The sequence below is a fragment of the Pholcus phalangioides genome, unplaced genomic scaffold, assembly GCF_987345545.1.
Source record: "Pholcus phalangioides strain wild (caught in Gottingen) unplaced genomic scaffold, Ppha-v1.0 ptg000008l_1, whole genome shotgun sequence".
NCBI classification, from domain to species: domain Eukaryota; kingdom Metazoa; phylum Arthropoda; class Arachnida; order Araneae; family Pholcidae; genus Pholcus; species Pholcus phalangioides.
Window position 1 is genome coordinate 3,710,714 of NW_028301601.1, and position 19,524 is coordinate 3,730,237.

General features: G+C 38.9%; 1 protein-coding gene across 2 annotated transcripts in view; it reads right to left on the reverse strand.

Annotated features, from left to right (window-relative positions):
• The window catches only part of LOC149083506 (ATP-dependent RNA helicase vasa-like), an 88,790-nt gene that overhangs the window by 40,165 nt on the left and 29,101 nt on the right, over nt 1-19,524 (reverse strand). Inside the window, exons 5-7 of one of the 2 annotated variants that reach the window (XM_089234023.1) lie at nt 16,994-17,215; nt 16,737-16,823; nt 11,118-11,669 (exon numbers count right to left, since the gene is read on the reverse strand). In XM_089234023.1, coding sequence (XP_089090149.1) covers nt 11,118-11,669; nt 16,737-16,823; nt 16,994-17,215 — 861 coding nt within the window. The remainder of the gene's footprint in view (nt 1-11,117; nt 11,670-16,736; nt 16,824-16,993; nt 17,216-19,524) is intronic. The other variant, XM_089234024.1, reaches the window with a different exon arrangement.

Here is a 19,524-nt window from a genome sequence, read left to right on the forward strand (position 1 = left end):
TTATCAAAAATTCATAGCAACGGCAACGACACTCTGGCGCGATATCCTAGAAATTTTCCCCGCCAATATCACTGTCATGTTTTTTTTCGTTACACAATTATATACTGTATATATACATTTTTTTTTTCGTTATTTGGTTGAATTTTCCATAACGATACAATTTTTCATTCAGTTTTACATGCAGTTGTAGGCTTACATAAAAACGAATATTCAATCAGTTTTATTTTCTCCTAAAAATAGGTTTCAGTGAGTTCAGATATTCACTCATAGATTACAAGAAGTGTTTCTCTTCTACGAGAGCACCGATATTGTTATGAGAAGGTGCAGAAGTTTTGGTTATAGGTCCTCCTTTTTTTAATTATTTATTTTTTGCTATGTTTATGGGATAGTTTTAGTTTCCGATCACGGAGAGTGTTGACAGAGTCACGACTTCCACTCACACGAACGGACGCCATCTTCCACCCACCTGTTTCTCCTCATACCCCTTGCCTTTAGCGTCTCTTCAGATACAATAAATGAGTGGTGTGGGGGGGGGGGGGTCCAGAGTGGTTTGGGCTTTTATCTGTTATGTGACAGTCAAAGCGTATTAAAGACGTTTTATTAAAGCATATTATTGATACGCTTTGGTGACAGTTGTGTCTTAATTTTCACCAGAGATAGCCACGCTAAAGTTCTCTGCTCTTCCATTCCTGAATACTATATTTTTAGTTTTTGAATATTCGTTGTAAACAAAACTCCATAAGAATAATCCGTAATAACCATGAGCAGCACATCAACCGTAACAAAAGACTAAAGCTGTCGGGAAAACAAGTGGCATCGACGTATACCGTTCGGGGAAGGGGGAGGTCGAGCGACGGAAATTTCGGCAAGAAAAGTGAGTAGAAAAATTCTAAACTTTTCCGTATCATTATTATTATTTGGTGCTATTCCTGCATTTACACGTGAAAACAGAGTTAACCTGCTTCTTCTTAATTTATTTAACATTAATTTTTTCCATATAAATTGAAGAAAAAATTAAAAATCCCCCAAGTTTTTGAGAGCCATGGTTAATATACAGTATTTTAAAATTACACGTTGCTTTCATAATATTGTTTAGATTTTTTTTTGTAATTTCAGCTGAGGGAAGGGAAATATTGCAGAAAAATATGACTTTTTTGAAATTTTTAGTGTTACTTACGGCACATCAATGAAGAGTAAGTGACACGCTGATAGAAGATAATTATTTTTTCTAAATTTTAAAACACTTTCTAATCAAAAAACAAAAATGATTTCAAAAACCTCACTTTAATTTCTGAAAGTATCGGCAATGGTTTTGTTTTAATTCTATAATTATTACTAATTTAACTGTACAATTACGTTACACGTAAAAAATTTTTTTCTCAGTGAGATTGGCGAGAATCGGCCATACCTAAGCGAGGCTGCGCATCGATACATTGGTTAAGAGGCTTTCGTTCCCATAGCAACGAGTGATGCGGTTCCCTCGTAGCTTCCCCTTCACTGCAAAGTTAACCTGAAACGGACTATAGATACTTTCTCAAACAGGGCAAGCACACATTTTGGTACACCCATGTAATGTAGAAGCAGTTATAAAGGGTGAATTTGATGTCCCTTCTGGTCCAGATCCCAAGACACTAGACTCGCCCGTCCCGAGGGAGATTTGAAGTTTAATGTATACATATTTGTGTAGTAGGTCTGATTTTCATGGCAACCACAGCTTTTTTCAAAGGAGAATTGGCCATACCTAAGCGAGGCTGCGCATCGATACATTGGTTAAGAGGCTTTCGTTCCCATAGCAACGAGTGATGCGGTTCCCTCGTAGCTTCCCCTTCACTGCAAAGTTAACCTGAAACGGACTATAGATACTTTCTCAAACAGGGCAAGCACACATTTTGGTACACCCATGTAATGTAGAAGCAGTTATAAAGGGTGAATTTGATGTCCCTTCTGGTCCAGATCCCAAGACACTAGACTCGCCCGTCCCGAGGGAGATTTGAAGTTTAATGTATACATATTTGTGTAGTAGGTCTGATTTTCATGGCAACCACAGCTTTTTTCAAAGGAGAATTGGCCATACCTAAGCGAGGCTGCGCATCGATACATTGGTTAAGAGGCTTTCGTTCCCATAGCAACGAGTGATGCGGTTCCCTCGTAGCTTCCCCTTCACTGCAAAGTTAACCTGAAACGGACTATAGATACTTTCTCAAACAGGGCAAGCACACATTTTGGTACACCCATGTAATGTAGAAGCAGTTATAAAGGGTGAATTTGATGTCCCTTCTGGTCCAGATCCCAAGACACTAGACTCGCCCGTCCCGAGGGAGATTTGAAGTTTAATGTATACATATTTGTGTAGTAGGTCTGATTTTCATGGCAACCACAGCTTTTTTCAAAGGAGAATTGGCCATACCTAAGCGAGGCTGCGCATCGATACATTGGTTAAGAGGCTTTCGTTCCCATAGCAACAAGTGATGCGGTTCCCTCGTAGCTTCCCCTTCACTGCAAAGTTAACCTGAAACGGACTAAAGATACTTTCTCAAACAGGGCAAGCACACATTTTGGTACACCCATGTAATGTAGAAGCAGTTATAAAGGGTGAATTTGATGTCCCTTCTGGTCCAGATCCCAAGACACTAGACTCGCCAGTCCCGAGGGAGATTTGAAGTTTAATGTATACATATTTGTGTAATAGGTCTGATTTTCATGGCAACCACAGCTTTTTTCAAAGGAATAGCCAACTCAAAATTGGAAAAACCTTAGAAAAATTGTATTTTTAGCCAATTACCACTGCATAATCGTGAGTCCGAAACCCGGATATTCCCCCCAGAGTCCCCCCCCCTTAGGGGTATGGGGGCATCGACTCCCCCAAAAAAATAAATTTAAAATTTGTAAAAAATTAGAATATCAGAAAATACTGCCTTTTTATGTAAATTTAAATTTATTTGAGCATTAGTGACCCACAATTTTCTGTGGAAGAAATCCTAGTCTCCCTTCAAAAGCCAATTCCATGTACACACCAGTGATTTTCACGATGCAAAACGACGACTACTGCATAGCAGCTATAAATGACAAAACTGGATATTCAAGGTAGAGTTTTTACAGATTCATGTTTCCCCCCCCCCCCCCGAATGATCTCTAAAATGTTTTCACTTTGAACAGGTGTTCCAAATCCTTTAAGATTTATCAAAAGGAAAGCGCATTTGCAATCTTGTAGGAACGAGGCAAATTTATGTCGTATAGACGCTGTCTTTGAATGCTGGCAGATAGCCGTGAAAATACCATAATTTCCAGTATGTAACCAGAGGTGAGAAAATCTGCAGGGGAACAAACTCTGAAATTTGAAAATTCTATACACAGTCCCCTCATTAAGGGAAGCAACTAAATATCTTCAACAACCCATGTGTATATCACTACAGTACAGTGTACAGTAGTAAAACCACTTTTTTCAAGGTCGTGCAATCATGATACATGGTAAAAAATAAAGGGGAGAAAAGTTGGTTTTTTTTTTCCTTCTTAGAACTAGGAAAGAACGCGTCTCGGAAGGCGCGTGAACAAAATTCATGTCCTTTTCCAAAACTCCAGACATTTGATACGTTATAGCCCATCAATGCCATCTCTGGTTATATGCAGCTTCAACGGGAGTGCCAGTTGTGGGAAGTTCCACTGTATACAAATACAATGCCACAACAGGCAAAATGCCCAACGAGGTGGCTGAGAAAAAGATGCCCATAAAAATATAGATGTCAAACTTTAAAAATACAGCAACCCAATTAAAAATGCAATTAACAAAAATTATAAACATATACACATAAAATATTATACAATGCCCATAAAGAATACTTATGGTTGTCTTATTCTAAGTATGGATAGCTTCAATTTACCCCAACATGTTTATCGTATTTCTTTTTGAACGTGTCAATTGTGTTACAATTTACTACCTCCGGGGGTAAGCTATTCCATTTATTAACAACCCTATTAGAGAAAAATTCCCTGGGACACCATAACCTTGCATTGTCCCTCACCAATCGATACTGGTGTCCCCTTGTAAAAGCAGTCGATTGGCGGTGTACTAAAAGTTCATGGTCCATCCTATCCATCCCATTGAAAATTTTGAACACTTCGATCATATCTCCTCGACACCTGCGTTCATCCAATGTAAACATATTCAAAAAATGAAGTCTATCTTCATAACTCAGGCCCTGTGTGCCAATAAAGACACTCGTAGCTCTTCTCTGCACCTCTTCAACCAAGTCTATGTCCCTCTGTAGGTATGGTCTCCAAAACCTTACAGCATACTCCAGTCCAGGACGAACTAAGCCTCGAAAAAGCGGAAGAATGACTTTAGAACGCGAAGAGACCTTTTTGAAAATGAGACCAATCATTCTATTCGCTTTTTTGACCACCGCTGAACAATGTTCAGAAAACCTAAGCACTTATCAACGCTAAACGTCATGCTCCATTCCTTTGCCCATGCTGCAATCCTGTTTAGACTGGTCTGGAACGACTCCCTATCGCTTTGATTCCCGATTACCCCCATTAACTTCACATCTGCGAATTTGCTAGTAATCCCATCGATACCCTGATCGAGTTTATCGATAAAAAGTGAAAAAAGTATGGGGCCAAGGACACTTCCTTGAGGAACTCCACTTGTGACGTCCAACCAGAGAATTCCCCGTTCACCATAACTCGTTGCAACCTATCTCTTAACCACGATTCTATCCAATTCAGCAAGTTGCCCCCAATTCCAATCTCGTGTAAACACTTCAAGAGTTTACCATGTTGGACCCGATCGAATGCCTTCTGGAAATCAAAGTAAACAACATCTACATTTTTGCTCTTACCCTAAGCCTCAGTCACGTGATCATAGAAGCAAAGGAGGTTAGTTACACATGACTTCCCCTTCCTGAACCCATGCTGATTATCCGACAATACATTATTCTCGTCTATCCACTTCACAAACTGCCTTTTGATGATAATTTCCAAAATTTTCGAGAGGGAGCTCGTCAAACTCACTGGACGATAACTGGACACAGCTTCTCTACTACCCTTCTTAAATATCGGAACAACATTACCAAGTTTCGAATCCCTTGGGACGATACCCTCAGCAACACTACTCCTGTATATCTGTGCAACTGGACCCAACAATTCATTAGCACATTCCCCGAGGACCCTGGGATAGATATCATCTGGTCCTTTGCTTGCACATACATTTCTTAGAAGATTTAGGACCTCCACGTCTTCTACTTGAATATCGATGGTTTTATTACCTCATGCAACACCTGTATATCGAATATCATTATCTCCATAAAAAACTGACGCGAAAAAGTCATTGAAAGCACTACACATGCCTACATTGCCCTCTACCCTAGAGCCTCCTATCGAGATGGAGCCAACCGTCCCCTTACATCCATTATTGACATATCGAAAAAATGATTTTGGGTCGGATTCAACCCAAGACCTAGATTCAACTTCGTTTTTACTATCCTTTATCGCTTCCTCCAACAGTCTTTTTTTATCAGTAAACAATGATGTCACCTTGTCCACTTTTATACTCTCTAAATGCTCTTTTCTTTTCAAGATAAAGGTTCCGCACGCTATCCATGAACCATAGAGGGTGCGATGTACAAACACGCTTTTTTCAAACAAAAGGTATGACGTCGTGCAATACATAGGACAGCTTCTTACTAAATTCTACCCATTGACTTACCACCCCTACTGATTCCAACCGGTCTTTGAAAACTTCCGCTAACCTTCCTATCAAAACATCAAAGTTAGTTCTTCAAAAACAAGGAACCAGTCTTTTGTTATCAACCTTACCCGAGGAAAAGTTAGTGAAATCTGACGATACGATGATCACTGGAAGAAAACTCTTCCCCCACCGAAACATGTTCAACTAGATCCTCAGAACTAGTAAGAACTAAATCCAAAATAGCAGTACCCCTAGTGGCTTCTGGTACATGCTGATATAAAAAATTTTCGAGCACCAACTTAAGAAAGTCTCTTTCATACTGATCTCTAGCTGAAAGGTTCTCCCAATCAATACCTGGGTAATTGAAATCCCCTAGTATGAGAACCCTCTTACGCTTACACATGTAGGAAATTTCATTGTGCAATTTGGCGTTGTAGTTTTGATCCCTATTCGGTGGATTGTAACAAACCCCAAAAATAAGTTTATGACGTCTTTTGTTCACAAGCTCAACCCATATAGTTTCAATATCACTTCTCTGCACGTTACACTCTCTAGCCTTCAAACAGGATTTCACGTATATCAACACTCCACCCCCCTTTCCCATCAGGTCTATTTCTCAAAAAAGTATCGTAACTTGAGATGTTTAAGAAAGATTCATCCCCATCGTTTGCCCAAGATTCTGTAATTGCTATAAGATCCAGGCCCTCCAAAACTATCATAGTTTCTAAAAAATCTTTCTTATCACCCAAGCTCCTGGCATTTATTAACACACATTTGAATTCGCCCGGTGATTTAGTGTCAATCGAAAAGCCATCCAAGTCAAGGTGGGTAATTCCCCGTCAGCACTGTTGTGATTATCATTAACTAACCCGCATTCCCGACCACGTGGTATGGGAGTAAAAAACCTGACCTAAGACTACTGTAAACCTCCCAGACCCCTCTCTTATTTAGATGGATCCCATCCGAACGAAGCCACCTATTGGTAAATGCGGGAAGCTCCAAGAACGTGACCCCAAGTGAGGAGCTAATGTCCTTCAAACCTATATTGAATTGGTGGATCCTACTTCTATACCCCCTGCTACCCCTTGGCAACACTGGAATCACTGCCACATCTCTGAGCCCCCCCCCCCCTCCCTAGCGGATAATAGTAAATCCCGGTACTCTGACAGACTCACTAATATTCGCTCCTACCTGATTCGTTCCCACCCACAGAATCACCCGCAAGGGCAACTTTCGGCGATGAAAAACGTCTCAAACGTTGCCAATCTTACCCCCAGGAAGACAACAGCGCTCGAAACCCCGAAAATCCCTACACACTCGATTCCCAAGTTCCCTAACCATAGAATCGCCGATGATTAAACCCCTACCACTATCCCCCTCTACCTCATCCACGACTACCCATTCGCCCTCTAAACTGTCATTGTTCATGGAGATTGCTTCTTCATCAACAGGTGGCTCGACCACCAGAGGCTCCGTTATAACCGGGCCCTCTAGCATCCTAACTTTTTCCCGTAAAGCGTCGACCTCTAGTTCCAGCCTTTTCCTATCAGGGAACCCTTTACAATTGAACTTATCAGCTACTATACCCCTAGACCAGGGAAACCTCCCGTCGCAAGCTCTACACAAAACTAGTCGAGACATACTAACACTATTGCTAAAGCTAGATAATAAATAGGAAAATGAAAAACGTTAACAGGAAATTAAAATAATGTAAATATGTGAAATATGCGTAAGATTGTACGAAAAAATTACTCAGATGCTCAACTGACACTGTTGTTTTCCATATCATTCTTGAGCACATACCTCAAAATACCTTATGCCAAAATTTCATTCAGTTTCTGTGAATGGTATGATAGTTAGGGACCCATATGTCAGGATAGTTTTTTTATAATCACCCCGTATATAATACAAATACAACGCCACAACAGGCAAATTGCCCAACGAGGTGGCTGACTTAAGAACATCATGGATCCCCGAGCCATTTTTTGGAGGCCCTACCTACTACTGCTACACCACACATGCACCTAGCCCCCTGCGGAACCCCCAATGAATCGGTACATGCGGGAATGTGCGTGTACGTGTAGTGAAACCTGACGAAGTTTTTTTGTTTCTCTGTAATGCTTGTTATGTGTAGCGAGCTGTTGACTACTGATGTTTGTGTCTGCGTAAGCAGTTATTTTATCAATGCACAATAGCTAGTATACTTTTCTTGAAAAAGCTGCAGATAACCATTACTAGTAGCCTAGGGTAAACGGAGCCGCGGACGACAAAAGTTTGGCGACAACTACATACAGTACAAATACAACGCCACAACAGGCAAATTGCCCAACGAGGTGGCTGACTTAAGAACATCATGGATCCCCGAGCCCCTACCTACTACTGCTACCCCACACATGAACCCCCCCAACGAATCGGTAAATGCGGGAATGTGCGTGTACGTGTAGTGCAGCCTACGTATAGTTTGTTTCTGTGTAATGCTTGTTATGTGTAGTGCAGTCATCTGCCCCCAGTTTTACTAACTATGAGTGAAGTGTTATGGTTGAATGATTTACCGTTGTAGGACTGTTGCTCTCTGTGGCGAGACTTTTTAACAGGGAGATCGGCTCGCATTTGCGCCTTGAAGTTGGGAACCACAGAAAACCAACTTCAGCCGACCACCACTGTGGGGTTCGAACCCGGATCCTTGCATCACGAGTCCAGCACTATAACCACTCGACCACCACAGCGGCCAATGAGTCATTATGTATAAAAAACATACAAAAAAGACCTACAGCCATAGGTGAATGAACAATGATGCTAAAATCATGCCCCCCCCCCTTCCCATACATCCTACCCCAAGGCTAGGCTCTTTGAGGGTTTGCTGTAATGAATTTTATTATAACGTGAAAAAAATGATGAGAATCATTTTTGGGCCCTGAAACCAGAATCACCCCGTCTTTGGGGGGCATGCCTCCAATAATGACTTCAGTCATTAGCAAAACCGGTCCCAGAGGGTGCTAAATCTGCAACAATAAGCTTTATAGATCAATTACAATTACAATACATCTGGAATGTATAGTGCATATTCAAAGGTGAGAAAAAGCACTTTAGCTCTGTTCAGATGAAACAAGTGCAACTATGTAACTATGTGTGCAATATTAAGTTCTTCCCCCCCCCCCACAGGCACGGATATTTACAAAGGCTTCCTTGGAAAAAGGATCAGTTGTCGAAAACTTATTTTTTCCTCTCGTCCTCCCATCGTCCCCTTATGTCCACTCGTAGACCCCAATCGTGTCTGAAGCTGGTATCCCCCCCCTCCCGAAGAGTCCCATCATCCACTTTGGGAAACACTGGTTTAAACCATGAGAAGCTTACCACTTCCATCCATTTAACTGGAATCTTGACACAAGACATTTGTGTAAAACACAACATAATTCTATACTCAGTGATGCTTTGATACATGAACTAACCTGAAATTCATAAGCACAAACTACACATCAGCAAAGCAAAACAAATATGCACACTAAAATATTGCTTCCTGTGCATATGCTGGACTGATAATTTTTTCATATGTGCACTAAAAATCATTGTTCCCCCTTATGTTCTATCTTTATTCTTCTATACAGCGGACTGAAAGTATTTCTGCCTCTGTTTAAGTGGTTGAAAGAGACTAAAACAAAACAATTTCAATTTTTTTGGACTGAAATTGTCTCCCCCCCCCCTCCCCGACCACTCAATTTATTTTTTTACATTAATTTGTTTCTCAACAAATGTGATTACTGAGAAATGTCAGCTAAATTAAACTTTTCTTTCTTTATTTCTCTGCATTGTCAAGGTAATCTTAGTGGTTTTTAGAATTTGATCCACAGCTCATACTCCTTGGAAATAAAAAAAACTTAAGGACTATTCAAGTACTTTTCCAGGCTAAATTTAAAAATTCAAGGACATCCTTATTGTAGATGATAAAAAAAGATTTTTCCAAAAATTAAATTAAATTTGTTACACATTCACTCATTTTTAATTTTAATGAGCTCAAAACGTTAATTTATTCAAGATTAATGTTTAAAAAAAGTTATATAGTTCTCATTTTAATTTTTTTAAACAAGATAGAGTTTTATTGGTTTTGCTTTCATTACAAAACCATTTTGGTTCTACAAAACCACTGCAGTTTAACGCACAAATGAAATCTAAGCAGAAATCATTTAATGTTTGAAACACTATTGAAATTTATACACGATAAAAAAAACCAAAGCACACAGTCAGATATGCAACTGACATTCATTAATTTGATAGTTAGAAACATTTTGAAGTACTTGTATCTTTAACGCCAGATTATAGGCAACATCTTTTAAAGCACAGAAGTATCTCAGGTATGCAAGACCATGTTATGTTTTGTATATCTCCCATAATTCATCAGTATTGCTCCCCATTTTCGTCTCAGCGGAACATAGTTTGAGAGAAGAACAACCTTATAAGGATAAATCTTTCAATATACAAAGTATCCTGAATCAACTGTTTTCACAATGCGACAGCAAGAAAATATTTAAATCATTCTTGTGGAATACAACTTATCTGAAATTCCCGACTTTGCAAATTCACATTACAAGGGGTTGTCTGATTATTAAAATTTAAAAAAATTACTTTTCATATGGATAATCTTTGCTAAATAACTCAATCAGAAATTTGTCTTATCTCCTGATGCCAAAAAAAATGTTTTCAAGTTCAATTTTCACAGATATCTGAATATAAAAATCTGAGAAGAGTTAGGGAAAAACCAACATAAACTAACAAGCAATGCTTTTTTTAACAACTTTTCTCAGAATTTCGAATTTAGATACCTCTGCGATTACATGAAAAGTTTTTTTTGGCCTCGGGAGACAATGCAACAACTTTGTAATAGGGTTTTTAAGAACAGGGTGTCCATATAAAAAGTTGACATTTTTATTTCAATAACTAAGCAACCCCTTGCAACCTGAACGTGCATCTGAAAAATTCCAGACTTTGCACATTAAGATTCCAAAACAATGACTAATATATGTCACCATTTCCTTGCTATTCTATTTTAATAACCATCAGTCAATTTCGGGGGACACTACATATTTATGTGTAAAAACACTCAAACTATAGTGCATTAATCTCTCGGAGAATACTAATTTTTTATGCATTTTATCTAGCTAGGAACACAGTTGAGAATTTTCTGGATCGCTTTTTGCATTGATGCGGCTTATACGCTACAGTGACACGACATAACCAATGTCGTCTTGCATGGTGAGACTTTTGCCCCGAGGCTGAACGTGTACAAGGAACCCCAGAATTTAACTTAAAATTTGGAAAAAGTTGGATATATATATAATACTACCAATATATAAGAAATCCTTATTTTTTTTAACAAAAAAAGTATTTCTTATGCATGTTAACATACTGTATTTAATAAGCGCAAAGACCTACTTACCATCTGGACCAAGCTTTGGTTTAGTACAATCTCTAGCAAAATGTCCATCTTCGCCACAATTGCGACAACCACTGGAGCTGTTGTTCTCGCCGCCGCCGCCGCCGCCACCACCTCCACTGTTTGGACATTCTCTGGCTATATGGCCTTCTTCCCCACATTTGTGACAGGCTCTACTTCCACCTCCAAAGCCGCCACCACCTCCTCCTCCGCCGCCGCCACTGGGACATTCTCTGGCTATATGGCCTTCTTCCCCACATCTGTGACAGGCTCTATTACTTCCTCCAAAGCCGCCGCCGCCGCCTCCTCCTCCTCCTCCACCACCACCACCACTGGGACATTCTCTAGCCATATGACCTTCTTCCCCACATCTATGGCAACCTCTTCCTCTGTTGCCACCACCTCCAGATGGGCATTCACGAGCAAAGTGTCCTTCTTCGCCACAATTATGACATGCACGACCACCGCTTCCACCACCCGTGTTATTCGGACAGTCTCTTGCTATGTGACCTTCTTGATTGCATTTGTGGCATGTTCTTCCACCACTGCCGCCACCTAAAAATACAGTCATCTTTAGAAACAATAGGAATAGATAAAGCTACAAGCAATTTATGAATTACTTCATAAGCAGTGAAGTCTTGTTTCATCAAAACTTGATTTTACAGGCAGATTAAGTGAATAAATTTTATATGTTTTTTAAGTGATATTCTAATAACATAAGATATCAATAGCTTTGACTGCTATCCAGATTGCGATCCACCCAGTTATTGCATTTCTTTTAAGTAAACTATTAGAAAACGCAAGGAGTCTATGTGCTACGAAATTTTCATGAATCAAGTCTAGCTTCTCTCAATTTTATAATAAATAAAATTAGAATCATGAATTTATCGGATAAGAATTCAGAAGCTTCAAATTTTTAAACAATCAGAAAACAAATAAAAAAGTGTCATCGTGAATCGCTGGTCTAGCTATGTACTAAATCACTATGAAATGGTGCAAGATATTTTAGGAATAATATAGTGTTAGTTATGGGGGTTGATTCCCAACTAACATGAAATTCCACTGAGAGTGCCATTGAAACTTTAATAGTCCCTCATCATATATGCAGTAAAACCTTGTTAAGTCGTCACTCCGGTTAATGTATCCTACCACCTTTCTTGTCACTTTTCTTTAAAATGGTTCTGGAGTGAACTTTCTATCAAAAAATGTATTTAAAGTGTCTCGAAATGGTGAAAACAGTGGCAAATTTTGGTCTATCTATTAAACTGAAGAGCCAAAAAAACTGGTACAGGCATGCGTATGCAAATAAAGAGATATGGAACCAATCAGAGTATGGCGCTGCTGTCAGCAACGCCTATATAACACAACAAGTGTCTGGCATAGTTGTTAGATCGGTTACTGCTGCTACAAAATGGCAGGTTATCGAGATTTAAGTGAGTTTGAACATGGTGTTATAGTCGGCGCGCGAGAGATGGGACATAGCATCTCCGAGGTAGCGATGAAATTTGGATTTTCATGTACGACCATTTCACAAGTGTACCGTGAATATCGGGAATCCAGTAAAAAATTAAATCTACGACATCGCTGCGGCCAGAAAAAGATCATGCAAGAACGGGACTGACGAGAATCATTAAACGTGACAGACGTGCAACCCTTCCGCAAATTGCTGCAGATTTCAATGCTGGGCCATCAACAAGTGTCAGCGTGTGAACCATTCAACGAAACGTCATCGATATGGGCTTTCGGAGCCGAAGGTCCACTCGTGTACCCTTGATGACTGCACGACACAAAGCATTACGCCTCGCATAACAACACCGACATCGACGACTGGAAATATTTGTTGCCTGGTCTGACGAGTCTCGGTTCCAATTGCTTCGAGCTGATGGACGTGTACGGGTATGGAGACAACCACATGTCAACAGAAGACTGCTCAAGCTGGTGGAGGCTCTGTGATGGTATGGGGCGTGTGCAGTTGGCGTGATATGGGACCCCTGATACGACTGACAGGTGACAGGTACGTAAGCATCCTGTTTGATCACCTGCACCCATTCATGTCCATTGTGCATTCCGACGGACTTGGACAATTTCAGCAGGACAATGCGACACCCCACACGTCCAGAATTGCTACAAAGTGGCTCCAGGAACACTCTTCCGACTTTAGACACTTCCGCTGGCCACCTAAATCTCCAGACATGAACATTATTGAACATATCTGGGATACCTTGCAACGTGCTGTTCAGAAGAGATCTCCACCCCCTCTTACTCCTATGGATTTATGGACAGCCCTGCAGGATTCATGGTGTCAATTACCTGCAGCACTACTTCAGACATTAGTCAAGTCCATGCCACGTCGTGTTGCGGCACTTCTGCGGGCTCCCTACACGATATTAGGCAGGTGCACCAGTTTTTTTTTTTGGCTCTTCAGTGTATATTTTCTATGAAAAAGTCGGTTTTGTCAAATTTTAGGCAAAATTCATGTGATATTCGAAACAGGATTACAAAAAATTTTATTAATGAAATGATTTGTGATTTTCACAGTGCATTTAACTAGTAATGTTGCAGGTAATGAACCAAAATTTAAAGGATTGCATGATATGTTCTTAAGTTACAGCAAAATATGTTTGAGTAAGTGTACATTTTTTGAAATTTCATCCTACATTTTCTCTGTAAAACACTAATTCAAAAAATATATGTGATAGATCTTAAATTTTGGTTCATAACCTCAACGATATATAGCAAAATATCACATTAAAATTTCGTAAGGATGCAATGAATCAATTTTTACAAATCATGTCACCACCTGCCGCTACGCATGTGCAGTGTTTTGCTTCACCAGTGTTGCCAGATCGGCCGTTCTGACTTTATTCACTAAACTTTATTGTCAGAGGTTGTATTATCCGTTGCGCTTTGACTTTATGTTGATTAATTTGATTCTTCGATTTACATAATTTTTGATGTTCTTGCACTATATGTAAGTCAAGTAAAATGTCAAAAATAACATTCTTCATAAAACACGTTTAAAGTCTTTATTCGCGTATTACTTGTATGTACAAACACAACACTAAAGTGAACGTAACTTTTATTCTAAGCATCATATAAACAAAACAAAGCCCGTTTTGGAATCGCAACAAATAGGGCTTTTATAAAAAATAACAAAATGAAAATCCATATTTTCTTCCAAGATGGCGTTTTCAACGTAGTCGAATACCTTAAGTCGTCATTTTTGTTCAGGCCCTTCCAGCTCTCATAGACAATGTTATTAAACCCTCGTTTACTCGTCGCTAATTTCGGTTAACTCATCACTATGAAAAAGTTTGAGGAAGAGAAACCGAGTATTTTTACGGCTCCCATTAAAAAAAGAGGTTATTAACAACATTGCCATATGCTTAAAAGTCAGCATAAAATCCTATATACCCAAACGGAACAATTTAAGTAACAAAAGTTACGCTAGGGAAGTTCATTTATCAACTAAGGTTTTTGGAATGTTGGGGACTGTTCAAGCTAGATCTCCTTTCTGCATGGGCTCTACTAGAGAAACTGCAAGACACCCAGGCTCTGTCGCAAGAAGCAACATAAGCACTTTGCCCCCCGGGGGAAAGGACCAGGATATCTACAGCCAAACAAAAATTTATTGATACGTCAAAGATTACATATAGTGCAAGAACATCAAAAATTATGTAAATCGAAGAATCAAATTAATCAACATAAAGTCAAAGCGCAACGGATAATACAACCTCTGACAATAAAGTTTAGTGAATAAAGTCAGAACGGCCGATCTGGCAACACTGGTGAAGCAAAACACTGCACATGCGTAGCGGCAGGTGGTGACCATCTGCCGCCACCGTTGTTCAGTTGAGCATCGTTTGTGTTGAGCATCATCCGTGAAAGACTTGTTTTACAAAGTGCTTGTTTAGTGCGTTGGTTCTTAACTGAGAACAGGAAAATGAACGAACAAAAGATCAATTTAAAGTTTTGTTTTAAGCTTGGCAAGACACCGAAAGAAACTCACGCGATGCTGGTACGTGTTTATGAAGATCAAGCACTGTCCATGAAGTGTGTACACGAGTGGTTCGCCCGTTTTAGAGAAGGCCAGGAAAGTGTTGCTGACAACCCTCGTCAAAGCATTATCCACAAGGAATTTCTACCTGAAGGAACGATGATGAACACTGCAAGGTACATTGAAATTTTGACCCGTTTCATGAAACGTCTATGCAGGGTACGACCTCAGTACGCACAATAAAGTTCATGGTTTCGTGTTCACGACAATGCTCGCCCTCACACAGCCAATATCGTCAAACAGTTCCTGGCAAAAAAGGGGGTGGTGCAAATTGAACATCCAGCATACTCGCCAGATCCTAATCCTCCAGACTTCTTCCTATTCCCACGACTCAAACTCGCTTTGAAAAGAAAGATTTGACGATATTCCTGACATCCAACGAAACGTGACAGGGCTTTTGAACTCCATCCCAAAAGAAGACTTCTTGCAAAGTTTCCAGGATATGTATAGGAGATCTCAGCAGTGCATAGTAATGGGAGGTGACTATTTCGAAGGACAGTAAGGTAACTTTCGTTAACATTTCACCAAAGTTTATGTTACAGGACTATTCACCGAACTTTATTGTCAGATTGTAAATTATCATAGAAAGCATGGACTCTACTAATTTAGGGCTTGAAATTTACACACAAAATATCTTTGTTGAAAAAAATCAGACATTCTTTCCCAAGTTGAGATCTTCCATTTACTTTTAACTGCCCAGGGCCCTTCCACCAAGTCAAAAGTGTTTGAGATTACTTTGTAGTTGTATCAAACTACTGGTGAAGAATTAAAGCACTAATTTAATATATAGATCAAATTTTATTTTAATGTGCAATAGCTTTTCTTCATAATAGAGAACTAACTATTTTAATAGTTGCTCTGTTAGTCTAAATTAAAAATTACTAGTATAAATCAGTGTACAGTACATTTTACCACAATAATTTAAGTAATAAAAGATAAAGATGAAAAATTGCTCTATTATTTTTTCATTCACAATCTATAAATTTTGTTTTCATTCATACTTTGATAAATGTCATAACTTTAAATTTATACGATTTTCACAACATTGCACATTTAAAACTGTCGTCACTCCACTTAAGCAGTCGTAATTTTTCGATAACTTGAGGTGACGACTTATCAAGATTTTACTGTATATTGCACGTGCCTGGAGACAAAACATGATACAACTGAAAAATAGTAATATAATATAATAAAGGACTACTGTACATGCCTAATTTTTTACGAGAGCTGAAATAACACAAAACAAGATAAAAATTTAAATCCAATATATGCATGCTGCAAAGAGCAAAAATAAATTAAAGCTATAAGCTCATTTATGCATCTACATTGCTTTATGCATCCTACATGTACAAGAGCATCAAGTTTAAATATAACTAAGGAAACAAACCTACTAGCATTACTTTTGGATGACATTCACAGAAAACAATACAGCAAGCATTGATCAGGTCAGGTGAAACCATTGGGAAAATGAACTTCAGGATAAAAATAAGGTCAAGCTAATGAAGCAAGCGTATGCATCGTAAGGAAAACGAGTCAAAGCACACACATAGGAAAGAAAATTATACCTTTGAAAGATTTTGAAAACCTGCCCGCTATCCTGTTATTTGGGCAATCTCTACTGATGTGCCCTTCCTGATTGCATTTGAAACAGGCTAAAAGACATAATTCATAATAAACCTCAAAGGTTATAGATAATGAATATTTTTTTCATAACAACGTAAAGAAATTTCCTTTAAACGAATTTTGTTCTAAAATAATTCCAGGTCTCAATAGTGTTCCCGCACTCATACACACTTTAATAAAACAAAAACAAAAAATTCACCTCTATTAGAACCTCCACCATATCCATTTTGACTATAACTGTTACTGCCGCCATAACTGTTGCCACCTCCACTGTACTTGTTACTGCCACCACCATCATATCTGTTGCTAGATGAATCCTCTTGCCAAGCACTGGTGTTATTGGTACCTTCATTCCACCCACTGTCTTCAATCCAACCTGAATCATCAGTTGGTGGGGGATTGCTATACCCTGTATTGCCACCTTTATATATAAAAATAAGTTATATCATTAAAACCTATCATTTTTATTAAAAGATTTGTGACTGTGCACTGAGCATCTCATTCTCAAAAATTAAGTAACACTTCTTTTAACCTACAACATTGACAGTCATTTAACTTAGCCCCTAATCCAGGGTTTCCAATTGGTGTTTGGCAAGACCTCTGAGATTCCGCGGACTCAAAAGTGATGGAAAACCCCAAAAATCCCAGAACACTGATAGCTTAAAAAATTTTCTTATGACTTTCACCTGAAACAATTTTTTATAATACAACTTCCTGGGAATTGGTACTCACAAAACTCAAGACCTACATGCAAATTTTATGAACAGTCTTCCTCCAAAGATGCAGAACTTTTAAATTGTTTCTTTGCATTCTGTGCCCCCGTCTCGCTTCCTTGTGATCTCCAATTGAGCATCATGATGTAGGATTCTTATCTCTTTTCTAAATAACAAATCCTAAATAGCAATCATAAGACAGAGAAAAGAAAAACACTTTCTAACTCTCCTGACATTTTTTCCATTCTACAGATTCGCAACCACAAATGGAATCTTGTTTATATAACATTCAAGAGGCCGCGTGAAAACGTTGAACAAGGGTGAAAATCTTGCAATTAAAATTTTGCTGAAAATGATCCCATCCACCCCATAGACCTCTGAAAATAATACAAAAATTCAATGGTTTTAATTGCATTTTGTTTGTTATATCATTCTTCAGAAAAAATTACCCACAACATTAAATTTCTCAAAATCATGTTATAAATTAGTTAAATGACTATTTCCCATTACATCACCGTTGCTTATAAATCTTGAGTATTCTTATATCATTCTCCTGAAGACTAGAAAGAAAAACTTAATTTCACTTTTTCAAGAAAGGGTTTTTTTTTGTTTGTTTTCCATATCTAAGCAAAGCATATGAATTGAATCTAGCTTTTCAAAAGATCTCTAAAAGGAGGATTCGCAATACTGGACATTAGTTTCACAAACCATGCATCTCAGCTTTCAAGGGAGCATCGCCAACCTTTATAGAGGATCTCGCAGCTAGCTGTCGACATTGCTGATTGCCTGTTTAGTGCTTTGAAGGGGTATTTTTTAGACTATTCCGGTCAGGGGTGCAACTGGGAGGTCTAGTGACCCGGGTCACCAGACCAGAGGGACATGGGTGGAGATACGGGTGGGGGCATTCCCCCCACCCCCAGCGTCAAAGGTGGAGTTGACTGATCTAATGTATGAATTGACATCGTGTCCCCCCCCCTCCCAGACTTGCAAGTCTATCTTCGCCTATGCAGAGTGAGCACAAATTTCACCCTTTAACCTCTCCTTCAACATTAAAAGGGGTGCTAAAATATGTGTTGCCCGAGTTGACAATATGCAATGAAAATCTATTATAGTGACAAATTTTTGTAATCCACAATAATTACATAGATTCATTGTAGACAAATAATTTTTGAAACATTTGGAGCTCGAATTGAATCAACTGAAATTTTTTTGATATTCATGAATGTCTTGTCTCCCTTTTTTATCCGGTCCTCATCCGCGAGGGTCTGGGGTCATTTGAACCACACAAGAACTCAACCAAAAGGCATTGAACTGCATTTTTCTTCTCCGAATTATTTTTTTAATGTTGAAAGAAAAACCTGAGGGAAATTTCCCACAAAATGACCATCACGTACGTGGGTGAGTTCACCAAAAAAATTACCAGATCCCGCACCCCAGTAACACATTAACTCTCAATGTCCAATCAGAGCTGGTCATGTAACATCACGTGACAAGCAAACATTTAGCATGCTCCAGGGGAAAAATCCTGCATCGAGTCAATTGTTAAAAACTGACCGTACTTTCACACTCATGTTTTATGTTTTTGCTCAGTTACAAGTGAGATGCTCAGGTATTTCACGTCTCCGATACCCTCTTTTGTCCTTGCCAGTGCCTTTTCTGAAACAAGAACCGTTACAAAAACAGCGCCATGATCATCAAACAGCACATTGCTATTGAGAAAAAGACTTATTTTCATTGATGTAGGGCCTATAGCTCATGTTAAAATAACGAATTAATGATTTAAAAATTTTAAAAAGGTGAGTATTAGCAAGCTTGACAAAATTAATTTTTATTAAAGTAATGAAATATGATCATACTACGTGTAACTTATATATATATTTTAGACATTCAACCTACTACAAGTTTGGATTCTTGTTCCGCAAAGCACATGCTGACTTTTGGGACACCCCGTATATTGAAGAAATATTCAAAATTTGTTAAGGGTTCCACAGAAAAGTCTTGTAATCATCAAGGGTTC